The 22,285-nt window shown below is 50.9% G+C and overlaps 1 protein-coding gene across 8 annotated transcripts; it reads right to left on the reverse strand.

Annotated features, from left to right (window-relative positions):
* Nucleotides 1-2,081: 2,081 nt before the first annotated feature.
* ap1b1 (adaptor related protein complex 1 subunit beta 1) lies at nt 2,082-21,299 on the reverse strand. 8 transcript variants are annotated; one of them, XM_062451808.1, is made up of 24 exons: nt 21,225-21,299; nt 19,649-19,709; nt 18,415-18,520; nt 17,684-17,819; nt 17,244-17,489; nt 16,590-16,780; nt 16,277-16,498; nt 15,727-15,847; nt 15,426-15,521; nt 14,834-14,949; nt 13,082-13,247; nt 12,847-12,945; nt 11,995-12,254; nt 11,500-11,713; nt 11,292-11,312; nt 10,897-10,980; nt 10,298-10,327; nt 10,066-10,203; nt 9,614-9,759; nt 9,167-9,296; nt 8,132-8,216; nt 6,854-6,940; nt 6,352-6,506; nt 2,082-3,775 (listed from the first exon to the last, which is right to left on the reverse strand). In XM_062451808.1, exons 2-24 carry the CDS (start codon nt 19,683-19,685, stop codon nt 3,701-3,703), a joined length of 2,961 nt encoding a protein of 986 aa, XP_062307792.1. In that variant the 5' UTR covers nt 19,686-19,709; nt 21,225-21,299; the 3' UTR covers nt 2,082-3,700. The 8 variants fall into 8 exon arrangements, with proteins under 8 accessions (XP_062307792.1, XP_062307791.1, XP_062307790.1 ...); XM_062451807.1 differs by having other exon boundaries at nt 21,162-21,275; XM_062451806.1 differs by lacking the exon at nt 21,225-21,299 and adding an exon at nt 20,909-21,061 and having other exon boundaries at nt 11,500-11,710.
* Between the last annotated feature and the right edge of the window lie 986 nt (nt 21,300-22,285).

Consider the following 22,285-nt stretch of genomic DNA (forward strand, 5'->3'; position numbering starts at 1 on the left):
CAAATAAAACAGAGCCATCTAATCTTTAATATTCGCAATGTTGCCGGTACGCATGGAATAATAAAAAACATCTTCAGGAGACATTCCCCTGCCTCTTCATCCCCAGTGGCGGAGCGTAAAAAGTCAATCCTCGTTTCCACATCGGCATCATCTCAGTCTCTGTAGCCAGCAACTAGTCCAAAAGTAAACCAACCCATTTTAATTGGTTTCAAAGGACCTTGGTCTTTACAATCAGACCTCTCATTTTCAGCCAATGCACCAGCCAGCTCGCGTTCCACGAATCCTTGGACGCGCAAAGCCACTCTCTCAGAACGACGAAATCTTGAACCTGTTCTGACACACTCGTCTCTTCGACGAGGGAAACGAGATGTTTAATTCAGGTGGGAAACGCAATCCAGACATACAAGCGCGCGCCGCTGCAGCAGCCTGGACATCAACTGTATTTATCCCCTGCGCACTGGTGTAGCCTTTAGTAGCCTACGCGTGCGCTGTGTGAGTAAATGTGTGTGTGAGTGAAAGAGAGAGAGAGAGAGAGAGAGAGAGAGAGAGAGAGAGAGAGAGAGAGAGAGAGAGAGAGAGAGAGAGAGAGAGAGAGAGAGAGAGAGATAGAGGCGCGTTTGCATGCGCGAATGTTTTTCATCATGTTTGCCTCTGACATTTTTGTGGCTTTCGTTAGCATAGCCTATGTGGAGCCACGCAGGATTAGGGTCAATAAAGGTCTTCTACTGCACACGACTCTGTTACGAGCAGCAATTTAGAGGGTGAAGGCTTCTAGAAAACATGGACCGCGAGCTGAAAGAGTTATATAGTAGATTATATATATATAGTATATATATATTATATAATAAATCACAAGATTTTGATGTTCAAAGCAGCAAAAATTGTTGAACGATTAGCCTACTTTTTAGCGTATGAATCCGTCCCGTGTGTTGCAGGGCTATCAATCTATGGTGAATTCAGTGAAATTTGAATGACACAATTATCAGTTGATTTTGATTAATGTGATGACATTTCAAGGTCATAAACGATTTTTTAGGTCAAACAAACCCCATCAAAGTACAATATCTCAAAATAACCGTATTATTGAATCAATTGGGTGTGCGTATATGTAATCACTTAATTGGCCAAGTTATCATCATCAGAAATTAGTAATGAAAAGGATGACCATAAATCAGCCCGCAGCTTCGTGTTTCCGTGACAGCTAATATTACGGTTCCACAGCAGTAACAGTAGATGTTAGCACCCCCTGTTGGGTACGTTTTTTTTCCAATCACACATTTTGTGTTTGAGCGACACCGCAGTCTCGAGTCAATATCAACCCCCCCTCCCCGTCCCCATCTTTCCGTGAAAGAGGAAGAAAGATCGCTGTCAGACACCTAGCTCATTAATTGGGCTCTCGGTCCATTTGCAGTCCGCAGGTAACTGGGGAGCTTGGTTATCTGGCCATTCAATCTGTCACCATTCAGGCTGCTCAACAGCATACACAAAGGCAAACCAATTTCCAAAAGACTCGGAATGATCAAAATGTCGCCCCCTTGGCGCTGTTTGATTGAGAAGCCAGGTCATCGTTTTCCGTGTGACACCTCACAGCGAGAAACCTTCCCGAGTACATGGTGCGTTTCTTTCGGGCTGAGTCGAGGAACAAGCTGGTGTAGCGCTTTCCCAAGGTGATCTCAGTTATTTATTTATTTTTGCACCGTCAGCATCTAGGTGTTGCTGTGTCAAGTTTATATTAAGCTCCCGTTCGCGCATAAGCTTTTTCCTTTACTCTGGGTCTATGTAGTCAGAGATGACAGTGTGAGACATTTCCTGGATTAGTATGCAAAGCTGCCACGCCTGGCCAGCAACGCTGAACTAATTGTCGCTAGTCTGAAAGGGTAGAGTCCAATAAATTCCAACGGTCTTTAAGATTACAAACTGAGCGGAATACAGAAGAATATTATTACCATGATACTACCTCCACAACATGCATACCAAGACATCAGGGTTTTAGAGAACACATTTGGTCGCTTTATGCAGTACTTTCTGGTAATCTCCCATTGGTGTAACAGCACAATACAAACCAACATAGACACAAAGCGTTTGAGAATATATCCAATTTTTATTGTTTGGTTTCAAATGATGTCCACACCTTTATCAATCAGTCAAAAACCTCTGACCTGCTGTAAACAGCTTTAAGTATATTGTAGTTTTAGTTTACAGCATCTCAGCACAAACCCACACAAGTCATCTACCACCACATACAGGAGGTACACCCAAACACCCACCCCTCCCTACCACAGCCCGCTCAGGAGGGTCACCATCCAGCAACTTAACTCCAAATATCAATATACACCGTTTTATATTTCATGAGACATAGCCAACACAGGCCGGAGGAAGCCGTTCTAATTTCCTTCATGCGAAGGTGAGACATGATTTGTGCAACCTGGACAGTGACCTGCGCAGGTAAAGCAAAAGACTGTGGTGGAAGGTGGGTTTACCTCAGAGACTGTCGTCAAGGAAGCTTCCGGAGGTAATCGTCAGACAGAACGTCCGCAGGCTGGACGCCACGATCAAACATCCGCCTTCCTCCCCCCCCTGGCCAGCTTTATAACAGCCTTATAACACAGCACACAGGACGACACAGGATGGAATGACTTAAAGGGACGGAGGGGGGGGGGGGGGCTGCAGAGCAACCAGGAGAGAGATCTAGCGCGTGGTACAGACCTCTCATCACCTCACCTCTCCTTCCGGAAACAAATACTAAACAGGCAGAAAAGAAACAAACACACAAAGTCATGCCTTCGACAGCACGGGCACTACGCCGTACCGTAAAACATCAAAAAGCTATGGTATGAAGAACAAGCTGACACACACACACACTCGATTAGGGAGGACCGAAAAAGGTGATTCCAGAATGTTTAGTGTTTCTAGCCATGACTTCTCTTTCCCCTCAGAACAGGAAGGGGGCCGCCGGGGGAGGGGGGTGGGGGGCTGGGCTGGAGTGACACAAGTGTGTTTCTCTGACGGCCAACGCTGACCAGTGCGAGCCATTAGCGCCGTCTGTCAAAAGCGAATATGAAGCAGCGCTGCAAAGACAGTGGAGACTCAACCGCTGATTACAGACACTAAATATAGCTACCAATTTGCAAAGACGTGAGGCGAGATAATCATATAAGAGAGGGAGACAGAGGGTGAGCAAGCGAGAGACAGAGAGAGAGACAGACAGAGAGAGCAGACATCATATGCATGCAGTCACGGGAGCAGTCTCACACAGTTTCTTCTACAGTGCTGACTGTGAACGGCAGCAAAGGTCAGTCCAGACTAGCGGCTCAGGGCGTCTCAGCCCGGGACACCAGACCTGCAGCAGGAGAGGGGGCTGGACACACTGGGCTGCTTCGTACAGTCACAGACTGACTGTGGGGCCACAACCTATCTGAGGATGGTGACTGGGGTTTGGCAAGAAGGAGGGACAGAGAGAGAGAGGGACAGAGAGAGAGAGAGAGAGAGAGAGAGAGAGACAGATAAGGACCTGGGGAGAGCTGGGGTCTGTCTTCCTGGAGGAGGGGGTGATCAGAGATGGAGGGGGGTGAGGTTGGGGGAGGAGGGGGGGGGGTCCAGGGCGGCGGGGTCCAGGGTGGCGAGACGGAGGGGCTGGAGGGAGATGGTCCAGCCAGGGTGTGGTGAGGGGCTGGGGGGGTCCAGGGTCTCTCCTCGGGCCTCAGTTCTTCAGCACAGCCTCCAGGCTCTGGAACACACACTGAGACACCTCTGGGGCTCGGCACTTCAGGGAGACCTGCGGAGGAGAGGTTACCAGGGTTACCAGGGTTACCAGGGTTACCAGGGTCACCAGAGGACCCCAGCTGCTGCTCTGCTAGCGTTAGCAGGGCTGTTAGCGCTCATAGCAGGTTACATCAGGCCATAACAGGTTACAGCTGGTCATGCCCCGCTACGAAAGGTTACAACAGGTTAGAAAACCACACTAGTGGAGCCAAAAGGCCCATTCACAGCTGGAGAAGTTAAACAGCCAGTACAACATGCGGCAAGAAGAAGCAAACTAGGTCACAGAGAGCCGACACCGTACACAGTCAGCAGCACTCGCTCCAGCCGCCGGCTGCACTTCAACTCATCCAGGCAACACGTTACAAATGATTAATGAGCCTCTGATCCCGGCTGATAAGCCCAGCGTCCGCGTGACGAGGAGAGGCTGAACCTAGCGGCTCCTCGTGCGTGTGACACACTCGTGCGTGTGACACACTCGTGCGTGTGACACACTCGTGCGTGTGACACACTCTAATGGGGCAGGGTTGTGAGGACTGGGAGCCATGTAAGGGGTATAATTAATTCCACAGATTTATCTAATCACGCATGAAAACGTGAATTTGGTCAATACGCCCCCGCCCCCCCCCCCCCCGCTATTCAAAAGCTCAGGTGCTTCATGTCTTTGATTTGGGGAGGAATGCATCAGCATTGTACAGGCTTTCTTTTCTCCTATCAGCTTGGAGAAAATGGTCCGTCCCCCCTCGTCCCCCCCCAGCCCTCCCAGCCCACACACACATCTCCAACCCGTCAGCTTTTGAAGTTTTTCCCCCAGCAGAGCCAAGAGAGAGAGAGCGAGCATGTCTGTGTGGGACTTAGTGAGGAAAACGTTCCTGGGAGAGCGACACGTGAACCTGGGACCTGCGTCCTGGGACCTGCGGATCTCAACTACACCCCCCACTGCCAGCAGGGGGCAGCGAAGGGGCAGAAAAAGACTTGAAGGGGCACGAAGGGGCAGGAAGGAGTAGGGTAAGGGTAATCGAGAGCAGGGAGGAAGAGAGGAGCCTGGAGGAGAGCGAGCATTCCAACGCCAACCCCCGGACGAGCGCGACGCCCCACGCAGTCGGCGACACCGTTGCCATGGGGACAGGGGAGGCGAAGGCCTCTGACAAGTAGCAAAGCATCATGGGAACACTGGAGCCAATTAACAGGAGCGCCGTCCGAGGCCTGGTTCTATCCAGGCTAGTCTACGACTTAAAACACACCGTTAAATAACACACAGGCAGCCAGCTTATCTCTCATCTCCTGTAAACACATCGCCTCTGACGAAAGGGCACACTGCAGGATGAAGTGCTGAATGCTGAGAGCCCAAGGCTTCCTCGCTCGGGATTAAAATAGCGTCCGTCTTAAAAGCACCTTGATGGGCGTTTGTGCATTCTGAGGCAGGGTTGGGTTAGTCCAGGCAGCAGGGCGGGGGGGGGGCTCAGGTCCAGCATGGACGGTCAGACACACATGCTACACAGTTAGCATCTCAGGACAGGAATAGAGGTCTGACAGAGACAGAGAGAGAGACAGACAGAGACAGAGACAGAGACAGAGAGAGAGAGAGAGAGAGAGAGAGAGAGAGAGAGAGAGAGAGAGAGAGAGAGAGAGAGAGAGAGAGAGAGAGAGAGAGAGACAGACAGACAGACAGACAGACAGACAGACAGACAGACAGACAGACAGACAGACAGACAGACAGACAGACAGACAGACAGAGAGAGAGAGAGAGAGAGAGAGAGAGAGAGCACCTGGGGGTAGATAGGGTGAGACCTGGGAGAGAACCAGGAGAGCCCGAGGAGGGGAGAGACTGGGGAGAGGAGAGAGAGCAGCGACAGACAGAGACCTCTAAGGGCCTTTAAAACGGAGAGGAATACACTAATAAATACCCACCTCCAGATCCTGTACACATGAGCCAATGGCACGAGGAGAGACAGAGACAACACAAGGACACAATCAACACAGCACATGCATCCAGGAGACACAACCCTGTCAACAGGAAACTACACACAGGTACACAACCAACCACAGCCCTTCCATGTCAATCCAGCCCGGTGGGGGAAGAGGAAGGAAGAGGGGAGGAGGGGGGGGGGGGAGGAGGAGGGAAGAGAAGGCTGGAGGGGGGGAGGAGAAGGAGGGGGGAGGAGGAGGAGGAGGGGGGAGGGAAGAGAAGGCTGGAGGGGAGAGGCATCAATGACCTGTGGACTAGCCGATATGACATGGAAATGCCATCTTATGAATAAAAACATGAGCCCAAAGCATGCTGGGTAATGGGCAGGGAGGCAGAGCGAGGCTTGGTCTGTCATAAGTCCTAGTTTGTCTGAATGGGGTCATTAATCACCCCAGATGCTTGCGTACAGTCACAATGACACCCTTTGCATGCACGTCACACGAGCATGGATACACACACACATCCCCTTCATGAGTCATCGAACAAGCCTGCAAACAAAGATACATTCTGGAATCTTATCATACAGACATCCTATTCTGGCCATATCACTCTTCCTGTCTTAACCTCGCCCTCCTCCTCACTCCCCCTCCCCTCTCCTCCCCCTCCTCCCCCCCAGGTCTTACCGTGTAGGTGGGGTTCCCAGCCTGCACTCTGAGCTCTGCCAGCACCCAGATGTTGTTGGTCAGCTTGATGGACTGGTACAGCATGTCCTGGCCCTCCACCGTGCGCTTGGCGATGGTGAAGATGTTGCTGCCCTGCAGCTTGTTGGATGCTGCATCTGCCAGGGGAGAGATATGGGGGTCAGGTGGCTGAGCGGTTAGGGAATCAGGCTATTAATCAGAAGGTTGCCGGTTCGATTCCCGTCCGTGCTAAATTACATTGTGTCCTTGGGCAAGGCACTTCACCCTACTTGCCTCGGGGGGAATGTCCCTGTACTTACTGTAAGTCGCTCTGGATAAGAGGGTCTGCTAAATGACTAAATGTAGAGAAGCTTCCGTCTCAGCAGCTCTGCGAGCACTAAGCTGCTCCTCACCGTGTAACTCTAACCCCCCTCTCTCTCCCTCCACCCCTCTCTCACCCAATGTCTGTCTCCCTCTCCTCCCTCTCTCCCCCCACCCTCCTCACCTGAGTTGAGATGACAGTCTTTGATCTGGAACTGGGACTCGTGTTCATTAGGGATGTCCTTCCAGGTTCCCAGGAACACCTGCCGGTCTGGGAGAGGAGGAGGGAACATGAAGGTGAGCTCCAGGCCCCCCTGCAAACCCCTGCTGCCAGCCCCAGCCTGAAGCTCCATATGGGGGCTAGAGGCACCACATCTCCCCCTGGGCCTTTAGGGCCCTGGAGGATCCAACAGCACAGTTATGAAGTAGCACACACACACGCAGACAAACGAGCGTGTTGTGTGCACACACACACACACACACACAAGCACAAAGCTCTTTAAACACTGACGCATCCGTCACATTTGACGTCAGCCGGCTTGTTTTGCTGTAGAGCAGAGAGACAGGGTGAGACAGGGAGCAGAGGGACAGGGGGTGAGACAGAGAGCAGAGGGACAGGGGGTGAGACAGGGAGCAGAGGGACAGGGGGTGAGACAGAGAGCAGAGGGACAGGGGGTGAGACAGGGAGCAGAGGGACAGGGGGTGAGACAGGGAGAAGAGGGACAGGGGGTGAGACAGGGAGAAGGGAGACAGGGGGTGAGACAGGGAGCAGAGGGAGAGGGGGTGAGACAGGGAGAAGGGAGACATGGGGTGAGACAGGGAGAAGGGGGAGAGGGGGTGAGACAGGGAGCAGAGGGAGAGGGGGTGAGACAGGGAGCAGAGGGGGACAGGGGGTGAGACAGGGAGCAGAGGGACAGGGGGTGAGACAGGGAGCAGAGGGAGAGGGGGTGAGACAGGGAGCAGAGGGAGAGGGGGTGAGACAGGGAGAAGGGAGACAGGGGGTGAGACAGGGAGATGGGAGACAGGGGGTGAGACAGGGAGCAGAGAGAGAGGGGGTGACACAGGGAGCAGAGAGAGAGGGGGTGACACAGGGAGCAGAGAGAGAGGGGGTGACACAGGGAGCAGGGAGAGAGGGGGTGACACAGGGAGCAGAGAGAGAGGGGGTGACACAGGGAGCAGGGAGAGAGGGGGTGACACAGGGAGCAGAGAGAGAGGGGGTGACACAGGGAGCAGGGAGAGAGGGGGGTGACACAGGGAGCAGAGAGAGAGGGGGTGACACAGGGAGCAGGGAGAGAGGGGGTGACACAGGGAGCAGAGAGAGAGGGGGTGACACAGGGAGCAGGGAGAGAGGGGGTGACACAGGGAGCAGAGAGAGAGGGGGGGTGACACAGGGAGCAGGGAGAGAGGGGGTGACACAGGGAGCAGAGAGAGAGGGGGTGACACAGGGAGCAGAGACACTCACCCATCTTGCCATCCTCCACAAACAGCATGCTGATAGGGTACTGGCAGCTGAAGTAGAACACGTCAATGTTGTTCTTCACAGCCACCTGTGTGTGTGGGGGGGGGGGGGGGGGGACAGGAAGAATGAGAGAGTGAGAGCGAGAGAGCAATATCAGAAATAATGATTCATTGTTTTCAAGTGGTCTGAAAGGATAGGAAACGCAGTGTGTGTGTGTCAGGACTGTTTCTCTGAACATGCTAAAGCAGAGCAGGACTAGGTGACCCTGACAGGACAGCCTGGATCATTCACCCAGGACAGCTCAGTTTTGAGGCAGCCAAAAACCAACGGCAGAATGTCTGATTCTGGCTGTGCCGACATGAGCGTTCTCCAGTTAAACAGCGCTCTCCAGAAGATAATTGCTACACGGCATTGAGAAGCAGCCAGAGAAATAACAGCTTCCCTTGACAACACGCAACAGCCCTACTGGTTTAGAGTGTCTCCTGGGTTTATGGTGTGAAATCTTCCCAAAATTAAAAAGGCAACATTGTGGTTTGGGTCCGTAGGTTCATCATAAATCATGTCTTTAAAAAACGGAATCGTTCTGGGGCTGAATCCTGGGCTGGGCTGGGCTGAGGGAGATCAGAGAGAGAGAGAGAGAGGGGGGTGGGGGGGACCCAGCCAGAGGTGCTGGCGTGTGGGGACACTAATGACAGGCGCTCCTCTCTGTGTGAGCAGAGGGATCTCCTTATCTCCCCTCTCCAGCTGCTCTGCTCTCCCTCCCCCCCCCCCCCCCCCCCAACTGTCACTTCAACAGCCCTGATTCGCCGCGGCCCCATCTCCACGATGACGACTCCTTTGTGTGTATGAAGAAAACGAATCAAGAGAGTTGTAGAAGGTCTCTTGCGTGGTGCCTGTTGTAGCGTGGGAATCCGACACACTGGGTTTGAGCTTCTTTGAGATGAAGCTCACAGGAAAACAGCAAGCCAGTCAGGTGCTGGTTGGTGCTGTGTAGTGTGGGTGGGGCTGTATGGGGGTTACCTGGAGGTTGTTGGTTACCTGGAGGTTGTTGAGGGGCTCCATTTTCATGACGGGGCCCACCGTGCTGAGGGGCAGGCTGGCCTCGATGGTCTGGTTCGGGCTGAGAGGAGTGAGGATCTGGAGGGGCCCGGCTGGGGCCAGGCCGAAACTACACACAGAGGAGAGACCAGTCACATAGAGCAGAGACCAGTCACAGAGAGACACAGAGGAGAGACCACTCACAGAGAGACACAGAGGACAGACCAGTCACACAGAGGAGAGACCAGTCACAGAGAGGAGAGACCAGTCACAGAGAGATACAGAGGAGAGACCAGTCACAGAGAGGAGAGACCAGTCACAGAGAGGAGAGACCAGTCACAGAGAGACACGTAGGAGAGACCAGTCACAGAGAGGAGAGACCAGTAACAGAGACCAGTCACACAGACAAACTGACATCACAGCTGGTTCACCGGTACGACCTATGACCTGTTTCTGTTGAACTGGATGGCGAAGTCGCTCATAACGCTCATGGCCTTGTTAGTGATGGTCAGCTCCATCTGGATCACCCCCGCCCGGCGCGCAAACGTACCGGAGATCTCCAGACCCTTGGCCTTCATGGCTGGGAGCCACACCTGGAAACACACCAAAACACCTTACTTCCTGTATACAACACCCTACTTCCTGTATACAACACCTTACTTCCTGTATACAACACGTACTTCCTGTATACAACACCATACTTCCTGTATACAACACGTACTTCCTGTATACAACACCATACTTCCTGTATACAACACGTACTTCCTGTATACAACACGTACTTCCTGTATACAACACCATACCGGCCGTATAATACATCTAAGCTGCTTTTAGACAGTTTACAGTTCAACTTCACAGTCAGATATTTCCAGTCTGGAACATCGAAAAGAGGAACGCACCGTCTTAGGTGGGATGTAGGCTCCCGTCGGCATGCCAACGCTCCCTCCCAGGTCAAACAGGTCGCCGAGGCCGCCCCCCACAGGGGCGTTCAGGGAGGCGGGCATAACAGCAGGGGGCGCCCCGAAACCCACGCCCATCTGGGGAACCCGGAGAACCAGACAGTCAACCGGTCAGTCACCACAGAAACACAGGAGAGGAGGTATGGTGGGGGCTGAACCTTCAGGAACTTACCGCTGGACTGCCTCCTATGTCTCCTCCAAGCTGGAGAGAGAGAGAGGGGGAGGGAGAACAAGAGAGAGAGAGGGGGAGGGAGAACGAGAGAGAGAGAGAGAGAGAGAGAGAGAGAGAGAGAGAGGTTATTATGACATCATCTGAGATTCACTTAGTCATCCTAGGTGATGTTGGGGTGATGGAGGGGGGGTGGTGGAGGGGGGGGGGTGGTGGAGGGGGGGGGGTGGTGGAGGGGGGGGTGATGAGAGATTGTGAGGTGGAGGAGGGCTGAGACAACCTGGTTACCACAACTCATGACCTCCACAGGGAACTGGACTAAACCGGACCAGACCGCCTCTCCTTCTGACATCTGTGATGTTTGAAAGGCGGTAGGTACAGAGCTCAGCTCAGGAAGAGACATGACTTCAGGTTTACACTACAGCTACAGGAGGGGTTTGAGAGCCTATAGGTTCATACTGAGATCACCAGCAAGCTGAGGTCTACGGCTAGCTACCACACAACCACTAGGGTGTGAAGGAGAGTGACCCCAGAGGATCAGGGGTCACGGAGGGGGGGTTGGGGGGGGGGGGGGCTGGCTCTACTGGCGTCCCCGGACCAACCTGGGCATGGTAGTACTCTGGGGACTGGGGGCTCTGAGGCTGGGGGCTGGGCGACTGGGCCTCCATCCTGAGGGGGATGTGAGGCTGGTGGGGGGAGGGGGAGAGGACAGAGGCCAGAGGTGAGAGGGCAGGAGAGGATCTATGCCTCAGATGACTGCCTCATTTTAGAGGCAGTTTAGAGTCACCACAACCGGTGGTGCAGGTAGACACATGGACAGTAAATAGAGACAGTAACAGGTAAAGATATCAGTAATCAACAGAAATATCGTAGTAACAGTATAAATAAACACTGAGGCCGGCTGGGATGATGTCACAATGTGATGACGTGTGTGATGTCACAATGGTATGGTGTGATGTCACAGTGCGTGTGTGTGTGTTCCCCCTCCTATAGTTACCGGTTCAGACTCATCCCCCATCTGCAGGTGTTGCATTGAACAAAGAAGGTAAAAAAAAACACACAAGTGTCACAAGGAGAGAAGAAGAAGAAACGAGGAAACAGAAATGAAGAGAGAGAAGGATGTCAGCATTTCTGAGTTGAGGGAGGTTGGGGTGGAGGGAGGGAGGGAGGTTGGGGGGGAGAGGGTGCAGGGGCACCAGACCCACCAGACTGTCCAGCCCCCCTCCCAGGAGGTCCATGGTCCCCAGCTGCATGGCGGCAGGGGGGGGCGGGGGCCCCGAGGTGGCAGGGCCGGCCAGATCCAGGTTGAGCAGGTCCCCCAGGAGGTCTCCCTGGGACGGGATTACAGCAGGGGGGGCCTCGGCCCCCGGGCCCCCCGCCACGGAGCCCACCTCCGGGCTCTCCACACTCTCCCCACTGCTGGGGGGGAAGGAGGGGGGAAACAGCATTCAATTATTCGAGTCTTTCGTTTCGCAATCCTGGTTTCCTGCGTGTGTGTAAGTATGTGTGTGCGATAGTACATATATGTGTGCAGTGTTTCCCCTACCATTATATTAGAGGGACGCCAGATCACAAAATAAGTCATTTAAGGTTACCTTGCCTATAAAACAGGTCTATAGCTTGCTCTTTTATTAAACTACCCCCCCCCCCCCGCAAAGCTGTAAACCTAGGGGAAACACTGGTGTGTGTGTGAGACTCACGATCCAGTGCGAGCAGGCAGCCTCTTGTGCTGGACTCCGCGGCTGCCCTCCACGAAGGCACTTGGGGGCTTGTGGTAGACGGAGGCCAGGGTGCCGATGTGACAGATGAGCTCCTCCAGCAGGGTGGGCTCGATCAGGTCCGTCTCCTCCGAGATCAGGGGCTTCTCAGCCAGAACCACCTCCTTGGCCGCCACCGGGTCGGTGGAGAGCAGGCGCCAGTAGATGTAGCCCCGGTCACGCAGGTCAGGGTTGTCAGAGTCCTGGGGTGGGGGAGGAGGAGGAGGGAGGAGGAGAGGGGGGGGGAAGGAGGAGAGGAAGAGAGGGGGGAAGGGGGAGGAGGAGAGGGGGGGGAAGGGGGGGAATGACTGTTTAATACTATAATCATCTAACCCCCCGCCGCCACCACACACAAACACACACTCTCCCTCCACATCCAACCTCCCTTCCCCCCTTCCCCCTCCCTTGCCTCCCCCCTCGTCTACAGGATCTCTGGGTGGGAAAACAGGACGCTAGGCAGCTTGTCTCCTCTGCAGCTCTCTCCTTCAGACCTGGTGATACCATCTCACGCGCCCTGGTCGATTCAGCGCTGAGAAAAACGCCTGTGTGCGTACGAAGCTATGAAGGTGACCTTGCAGCATTCAGCTACCCCAGACTCGCCAACTATTCAGGGCGTGACAATACCCTGTTGAGATTCCCTTCTGTCAGGCTATCTAGTCATGCCCGGTTCTTTCAGCAGGGCCGACGAGTATCGTCTGCAGGGGGTGTCATCGTCATGGGAGAATGAGGGCAGAGCGCTGTCTGAATGACCTCCCAGCATGCAATGTGTGTGTGTAGTGTGTGTGTGGGACCCACCTGTGTGGCCAGGCTGAGGACCTGCTGCACCAGTTCCTGGGTCTCCGTGGGCTTCTTGAGGAACAGCTTGACGATGGCTGTTAACAGCTGCAGTTGCACCTGTCAGGTTACACCCCCACACACACACACACTCTGGTTACACACACACACACACACTCTGGTAATACACCCCCACACCCAGACAGAAACAGCCCCAGAGACGGGGCACAGTGTGGGGTGAGTGTGGAGCTCTGACCTGGGTGCTCTCGTCGTGGAAGCCCTCCAGGAAGCTCTCCAGCAGCTCGTCGGCGTTGTCGATCCTCTCGGCGTACTCGCCCACGATCCAGATCATGGCGGCGCGAGCCTCCGGCTCGTCCAGGGAGTCCAGGTTCTCACACAGGGTAGCGATCACGCTCTCGTACCTGGAGACACGAGCAGCACGCCTGGGTTCACACACACGCTTTTTCCCAGCACGCCACTTCATCCCAGAATGTGTTTTTGTTGTGCTAGACGTAAAAACGCTTTTATTTCTGTGGCCCTTTTGACGAGCGGCATCACAGACGAGCTTCACGTACGCCCGCAGAGCTGCGCCTAAACCCTGAAGGACGACGAGGAGAAACTGAGAGGAAAAATGGAAGGAACTTTGAGAGCAGCAGTTCAGCGAGGGATCCCCTCCACCAGAGACGGTCGGTGACACAGGAGGTGCAGAACACAGACACGCATCCAGAGTGGAGATGAAAATAAAAGCCTTAAAAATACCACCACTCTGGCACCACTCTTGGGTGTGTCGAGTTGAATCTTAAAAGACAGGACTGCATTAGCATTGGTACTTCAGCTTTTTCTATCTCTCTTCCAAAAGGCAGCGCATGCATTACATCACATTTACCTTTAGCAGACGCTCTTATCCAGAGCGACTTACAGTGAGTACAGGGACATTCCCCCTGATGCAAGTAGGGTGAAGTGCCTCGCCCAAGGACACAATCGAACCAGCGACCTTCTGATTACTAGCCCGATTCCCTAACCGCTCAGCCACCTGACTCCCATTAGGTCTATTGAATGCGCTCACACACTCCTGTTTGAACCCACTAATAAAAGATTTCACAGTCTGTGAACTTTTATTATGCAACAATTCAGACTCCTTCTTCTTGTGTGTGTGTATATTTCGTTGACTGCACTTAATAAGAAAGCTGTGACGATGCAATTATTAAACTGTAACGGCTGGCCCACACGCTACAAACATTGTTTTTGACTTCGAATTAGTTAATGAATAGTTAATGAGGCCAGGTAGCCGTTTCACTCTGTGACACAGCTGTTAAACAGCACAGGAGAGCTGAGTGGAGCCTCACTCTCTTACACGATGCAAGACAAGCAGAAAAACGTTTAAGTTGGTTTAATGAGCTCCCTCTCTCTCTCTCTCTGCTTCTCCCTCACCATTATTGGAGGAACACATCAGACTCCAGAAAGTGTGTGTGTGTGTGTATATACACTCGTATGTGCAAAATTGCTTGATGCATAATCATGCATTCCCAGATGACAATCCAAAAACTAAAGTAGTGGTATAGACTGGTCCTTTAGGGAAATCCAAGCGGGTGGTAATCCAAAATTACACACTGGAACATCCGGTTAGCTGACTCCAACGATACGTTGTTTCCCCCCCCTGAGATACTGCTGCAGAGATGCTAAACGCAATCTCCTTTGATCAATGAGGTCTGTCAGGAGAAAACTAAGCCTGCAGTAAAGAATAATTCACCCCTCGCAGCTTCACTGACGCACTAAACACAATCACCCACTGACAGACACACGACTGGAGCAATCCCTTAAACAGGAAATCTGATTTACATCAGATCGTTTTTTCTATTTTAGCCTTTCTTCAAACGCACCGCAAGAGCCTGTTCGCGAGTGAATTCCGAGACATTAGATTCCTAGATAAACGTCTGAAATAAATTTCCTTCCGGCTGTCCGGTCGTTTCCCGGGAGATGAGGAGCTGGTGGCCGACAGGTGACCTACTTGTTGGGGTATTTGCGGAAGATGTCCTTAATGACCACGATGGCCTCCTGGACCACGTAGTTGACCTTGGTCTGGATGAGGTCCAGCAGGGTGCTGACACAACGCTCCGCGGATTGCTGACAAACACAGGAGGGGGGAGGGGGGGGAGAGAGAGAGAAGGGGGAGAGAGAGAGGGGGGGGGAGAGAGAGGGAGAGAGACCTGTCAGTCTAAACCAGCCCTCGCTAGCTAACCTGTAAACACTCACAGGGAAGCATTCCAACTTTAAAACATTCGCCGGAGGGGCCTGGGAGTCCTAATGCCAGTTAGAACCTGTGAACGTTTCGACGTGTTACACAGCTGATCACATGCAGGGTGTGTGTGTACAAACTCTGACACAAAGTCACATGACACACAAAGTCACATGACACACAAAGTCACATGACACACAGCAGATGAGACCACACGGTCAGGAGACACAGCACTGAGTCTCCGGCAGCCTTCAGATCCTGCCGGTGTCATGTGACAGTGTCATGTGACAGTGTCATGTGACAGTGTCATGTGACAGTGTCATGTGACAGTGTCATGTGACAGTGTCATGTGACGAGCCCTCACCTCCACCTTGATGGCACAGCGCCCGATGGCTCGCACTGCCTTACGCACAAAGTCCACGTCCACCTCGGTGGCGTACTCCTTTAGCTCGGCCAGCACCTACGAGACAGAATCCCTGTCACAGGCCTGCGTACGTACAGTTTATCACAGACTTACTGACAGGCGTACATGATACCTGCAGCAGCTAGTCATCACGTGATAAGATATCTGCTGGATTAGAAGAAGCTACTCAATCAGACATGACTAAACCATCCTCTGCCTGACGGGCCTTTATTGAAGACCGTCGCCTGGGGCGACTGGTTACCTGGGCGATGTTGGCCTGGGAGGCCAGGCGGATCATGATGTCCAACTTCTCCAGCTTGACGTAGATGGGGTCGTTGTACTTGACAAAGAACACCTTCATCTCATGCTTCAGGATCTCAGGCCTGAGGATCAGGAGACCACAGTCGTTACCAGAACCATCACCTGCTGTGTAACGATCCCAGGAAAGAGCCTGTTTAAATATGGATGCACATCCACTTATGCATCTCTCAACGGCGGGTAAAAGGGACGGCAGGAAGGAAGGCTGGCGGCCGTCAAGAGAAAAAGGATTTTAACTGAGATGTGGCTGGTAAATACAGAACGTTCCTGTACTCTAAACATCAATATCCTGTTGGAACCACTGCACTTTTGATGCTGGATCTTCTGCTGGACTTTCTATTTTCACCATTAGTATGTCGCTATGGATAAAAGCAGCTGGCTAAAAGAACCAAAACGTCAACAGTAAACTGTCATCAAGAGGGGGTGCGACAGATAGTGAGACAGGAAGTGAGACAGGAAGTGAGACAAGTCGTCAGACAGGAAGTCCTTCCTACCGCTTCTGGACGATGAGGTTGATGTTCCTGAGGGCCACGTACTGCAGCTCCGGCTCGGCCGACAGCAGGGTGACCAGCGGTGGAGCCAGCTTCTTCAGCAGTGTGCTGTAGTAGTCCAGATCCTTAGGAAGCATCTCCATGAACTTCATGAGCACCTTGACGGCTGAGAGCACCACCGCCGAGTTGGCGTGGGACAGGCGAGGGGTGACGCGCTCGCAGATGCTGAAGGACAGAAGAAGAGGAGAGTCAGGAAGTGTGACGGATACAGACTGTCCGCTCCACGTGACTCGGAGGAGCGCCGGTGACCTCTGACCTCTGGGACTCGCGGTCATCGCGGGGGGTGTAGTTGGCCAGGCAGTCCAGGATGAAGATCTGGCCCCACTCGGTGCACTCGTTCAGGGCTGTCAGCAGCTTGTTGATGGACTGGGGGTTGAGGTCCAGCAGGTTGCTGTTGGGGTGGGACTCGGCTATCTCTGACAGGGCTGCCACGGCATTAGCTACCACCTGAGAGGGAGACATAGAGGGAGAGAGAGAGAGAGAGAGACATAGAGGGAGAGAGAGAGAGAGAGAGACATAGAGGGAGAGAGAGAGAGAGAGAGAGAGAGAGAGAGAGAGAGAGAGAGAGAGAGAGAGAGAGAGAGAGAGAGAGAGAGAGAGAGAGAGAGAGAGAGAGAGAGAGAGAGAGAGAGAGAGAGAGAGAGAGAGAGAGAGACAGAGAGGGAAAGAGAGAGACAGAGAGGGAAAGAGAGAGACAGAGAGAGACATAGAGGGAGAGAGCGATAGAGGGAGAGAGAGACAGAGAGACAGAGAGAGAGAGAGCGCGATAGAGGGAGAGAGATACAGAGAGACAGTGTATGGGACAGAGGAACAAGTTGAAAATGTAGGTCAACTCCCCCCCGATGCCCGCAGGCCAGCAGTCTAGACCAGGGCCTGGCCTGGCCGGCGTGGCTGGGCGAGGGAGCCTCACCATGGGGTTGGAGTCTGATATCAGGTCCTTGAGGGTGTCCAGGAAGCCCTGGTCCTCCACCAGCTGGGCGTTGATGTCGTGGAGCTTGGCCACGCACACGGCCGCCGTCTTCCTCACGTAGGGGTCCTCGTCCTTCAGACACTTCCTCAGCGGCTCGCACAGGTACTCCGTGATCTTGTCCACGCGGATGCAGCCCATGGTGCGTACAGCCAGGGCCCGGATCAAGGGGTTGGGGTCCTCGCAGTCCTGGAGGAGGGGGGGAGGAGGTAAACATCAGTGCTCCTGAGTGTGTGACACAAGTACCAGGCCAAGGTTTTTTTTTTGCCTTTTTAGGACGCCACATCTCAGGTCCGAGGCACAGCGAACAAAAATAATACTCCAGTGCAACAGTATCATCTCAAATACAGCAGGTAGGTAATTAACAAAACTGTCTGGCGTACCTTGACGAAGGTGTTGACCGCCATGATAGCCATGTCAGGCTGGCTCTTGGCGTAGTTCATCAGGTAAAGATACACCAGCTTCTTCAGCTCCAGGTTGTCGGTCTGCATGCAGTTCACCACGTCTGGAAACAAGGCACTGAGACACAAGCACAAGTCAGAGTCTTAGCTCACAAGTCAGAGTCAGATTCCTAGCTCACAAGTCAGAGTCAGAGTCCTAGCTCACAAGTCAGAGTCAGTCCTAGCTCACAAGTCAGAGTAAGAGTCAGAGTTTACTTGGTCAATGTAAATGTCACTATTCATGTATGCATGATGTATGATGTATTTTAGTTAAGATCAGCCTGCCCAGGGACTACGGGTGAAAATGAGCTCTTGAGCTAAAACCTGGTACTATGCATCTGTCCTCTTGAGGTTAATGTTTATTGTACGCTGTCCCTGTTTCTTTAAATAAATAAATAAATAAAATAAATAGAGTCCTAGCTCACGAGTCAGAGTCCTAGCTCACAAGTCAGAGTCCTAGCTCACGAGTCAGAGTCAGAGTCCTAGCTCACAAGTCAGAGTCCTAGCTCACAAGTCAGAGTCCTAGCTCACAAGTCAGAGTCCTAGCTCACAAGTCAGAGTCCTAGCTCGCTCACAAGTCAGAGTCCTAGCTCACAAGTCAGAGTCCTAGCTCACAACACGAGTCACAGCGTGGATGAGATGATACGTGTCGGGTGTCTGTGGAGGGAACGTACCTCACGTCCTTGCCAACCGTCATGGAGGCGATCACCTTCTTCACTGCCTCCTTTTTCTTTTCCTTCTTGTCGCTGTTCAGCTCAGCTTTCAGCTCGAAGATCTCTCCTGCAAACAGCAGTCAACCAACAAAAACATCAACCGACGAACGAAACCGTTCGACAAGGGGGTCTGTTCAACAGGTAGCGTTTGAAACTTCTATATGAAACGGCTAGTTCTGACCAAATGATTTGATTGGACAAGGAAAGGGTGGTATTGCTTGGCAACAGTCCGTCGGAGTTGCAGAACTATTTTGTGATGGCGGAACCAAAGAAATGATAATAATCGAAATCATATCATCTGTAGTCGCTTTGTTAACTAATAAATGGCGCTTAATGTTGCATAAAAGCAAAATCACACTCAAAGGTTGTGCGTTATTGCTGAATACCATCAGGATCGTGCCGACATTCAGTAATGCCACACTCCCCCTCGGGTGACACTGCTTAAACACAGGCTGGTCTACGTCAACAACAACTCCAATTGGTGACATGACCACACACACAGGGAAGCAACTTGAGATCTCAGAGGTTCGGATGAATCCTTGCACATCTCTGATGGAGGCCTATCGACCCTGCTCTATTTGTGTGGCCTACGTGCAAAAACAAACACAGACGCTGGACTTTGGCCTCCCCTCAGGCTAGCTAGCTGAGCCGTTTGGATCTCAGATGGATGCTGCTGCATGTCCAGGGAGTTTGCTCTGGGCTCAAACACACACACACACACACCTGCCAGTGGGACTAACCCATAGCTTTGAGACAAGCACATCTCACGGCTAACACCATCATGAGGGAAATAATCATCTGATCGGTGCTGAGGCAGTCAGGGTTGATGTCAGCAGGTGGCAGTTAGGGGTGGTATGGGTGAGAGGGAACACTCAGTCAGCAAGTGGCAGTTAGGGGTGGTAGGGGTGAGAGGGAACACTCACGGGTGAGACAGGGCCAAGGAGAGACAGAAGGGGTGGGGAACTTTTAGAGAGTTAATGCCCAATGTTCCTAAGCCGATTCAGGTGACTAGAACTGCTGCCTTTATCACACAGCCAGTGTTCTGGCCAGCCCAGAGATCGCTCTCCCCTTCCTCTGGAACTCTCTGTGGCTGATACGATTTAGTGCAGGCAGAAGCTTTAGATTCAAAGCAGATACTAACATAAATCTAGGGATAATAACATTTAAGGGAAAAAATCGAGTGAAGCATTCAGACCTTTCTTGGTAGTGGTGAAATACTTGGAGTCCGTCATCTTGGATCCGAATTGTCGGTTCTCCTGCGAAAGATACACAGTGGATGACAGAGAATAACAACATACAAGTTTTTTTTTCCTGAAAGAGAGAGGGAACCACAGAGGAAACGGGGTTTAAAAAAAAAAATACAAGTGCCAGAAAATCAGGAGGATATCCTGTCTTCAACACTGAGACATTTATGGGTTTTCTGGAGGATAACACAATGGTTTCTAAGCAAAAGAAGCACATCAGTTGGCCAAATGCAACCTTTGAAACCGTCTATGTCAGCACATTGTCCATCAGGATGCTTGCCTATATATGCCCTCTGGGGTCTCCATCTCATAAGCTGTCTACAGAACTGCAGCACTAACCCATTTCCTGTTTTTGAATTCCACTTTTGATCCACTACCCTTCATGTGAAAGGTCGTCCCATTACGAAAAAAGTACTCTGGGATTAAATGCACGCATGATGCAAAATAGTAAACTGTGGCACTCTTTGGTAGAATATACATTTTTACAAAGTATGCTCAACTGCGTGAATCAAAAAATAGAAAACTCGATATTTACATCGAAGCTAGCAAGCTAGCAAGTAGCTAGCTTCAATTTTGACAGCTGTCACAATACAGTACAGCAGTGATACAAAGTATCTAATTAACATACTGACGTAACTACTCCATAAAATATAAGTAGACTAGCTACTGTGACAAACAACAAACTAAAACTGTTTCCGCATCAATACACGGTGAAAAGATATCGGCTAAATAACATAACGACTGTATGTAGCATCTATGTAGCAAGCCATATGTTACGCCAGCCAAGTTATAGCTAGCTAGTTAGTTAGTGGTGCTAGCACACTAGTAGCAAGCTAAACAAAATAGCCAGAAGTCCACCGGGGCTAAGTAGCTAGTTAAGTTAGTCTAGCAGTAACTAACATAACAAGGAATCAAACTAACATAACTAGCCAGTTGTACTGAGTAAATTACTCAGTAACTATCTAGTTAGCTAGGCGATAGCTTGATCACCGAAGAATAGCTAACATTTAGTTGGTAGACTTCACTGTCATTTTCCTAGAAGCAGTAGGCTAGACTTGCGCTAGCTGAGTTGTAATTAAGTAAGCTACTGTAGCTAGAGCTGTAGCTTTTGTGAAGCTAAAGATGACCATTACTGGCTTCTGACTGTCAACTACAATCGAACAGCTCACAAAAAGTTACAAATAAACTGTGGTTGGTAGTTAATCACTCACGCATAGCTGATTTGCCCATTCCTGCATGTTTGCAGTGGATGAATGAACTTGCTACACAACAACAACTGCTAACGAGAAAGCTAATGTTAGCTACGCTACACTTGCCACATCCAGAGCCTCTGGCGCTGATGCTATGTCCCTGCTAACGAAGACATGACCTTCTAAGTAGAGGCTTAAGGAAGCCTTATCCCGGATAGTTAAGCTCTTAATCTAACGACCTATTTTAAAATCCAACCAAACAGAATTAACGTACCTTCTGAAGTTAAAATTAGGCTCTACACATGGAAATTCAAGAGGAAAATTCCAGACTTCTTACCGAGGCAGGCTAGAGAAGTATTTGATTTGGCCTTCGTCGCCTCCCACTTCCGATTTCCGCAACAAGGACATTTTTACTTTACCATTCGAAAATTGGGAGGTGTACGCTACGTTCTAAATTAATATTTTCAAATAAAATTTTTTTTTTTACAGATGATTTATCATTCATTCAAGCCTTTGAATTAAGTGAATTAATCTCCTTCATAGCAGTTAATATGACTCTACAAGTTGCACTCAACATTTTGTAAAAAATTAATCCACACTTAAAATCCAAGGAACATATTTATTAAAAGAGCAACATTTTATTTTCAGCGAACAGTAAAGTTTTGCATTGCAGTATTGCTATTTAATGCATCCAGAAGATTTTTTTTCACTACATTTATTTGACATGTTTAAACAGAAGATGCTGAAACGTCAGCAAATAATGCTTTAACAAATGAATTCTGCTTGACATTTCATGAACAGTTTTATTTTGTATTCAGTCATTTATAAATATTTCCAAGAGAAAAAGAGAAAGAATCTTGACATTTACAAGCTTTGCTGGACAAACAAAACCAAACGCGCAAAAATAGTTGACATAAAACTCATCGGAAGATTGTAAAACAAGGATATCGTTCTGTATTTGTAATCATATTTGTCGGAAGTGACATTTACCCAATCCCAACATCGCGGTTTTGCTCCAGGTCTGACCTTCTGTAAATTATTGGATGTTTTAACATACCAACATATTACCCATCATTTAAAAACTTAAATATAACTGCACAAATGCATGAACTTTTAAACACCTTCAATAAGCAATACAGTGAAATCAACTTTATACTGGTCAGATAAGAATTCAAGTCAACCATAGATAAATATGTGAAACACTCAATATAGTTTCTTAATGGCAGACAGTGAAGGGCCAAATGCAAATGTGATAGCAATGAAAAGGTTAGCAGTGTGTATGAATGTGTAGATTTGATCTCCAGGTATTCCAGTATCCTAAACCAGATATTCCTAGAATATGAAATTAACGTGTTTATAACGTTATTCCCTTTACACAGTCGTATGGTATAACATCCG

Source organism: Osmerus eperlanus, chromosome 25 (assembly GCF_963692335.1).
Source record: "Osmerus eperlanus chromosome 25, fOsmEpe2.1, whole genome shotgun sequence".
Lineage (NCBI taxonomy): Eukaryota > Metazoa > Chordata > Actinopteri > Osmeriformes > Osmeridae > Osmerus > Osmerus eperlanus.

Bases quoted from the DNA above. Each gene is read 5' to 3' on its own strand.
- ap1b1 (XM_062451805.1), bottom strand. From the start codon at position 20,935: ATGCAGGAATGGGCAAATCAGCTATGC. The intron at 16,499-16,589 runs GTCAGAGGTCAC...TCTGTCCTTCAG, and splicing joins GATGACCGCGAGTCCCAGAG to CATCTGCGAGCGCGTCACCC. The intron at 14,950-15,425 runs GTGAGGGCTCGT...TGTGTTTGTCAG, and splicing joins GCTGTGCCATCAAGGTGGAG to CAATCCGCGGAGCGTTGTGT.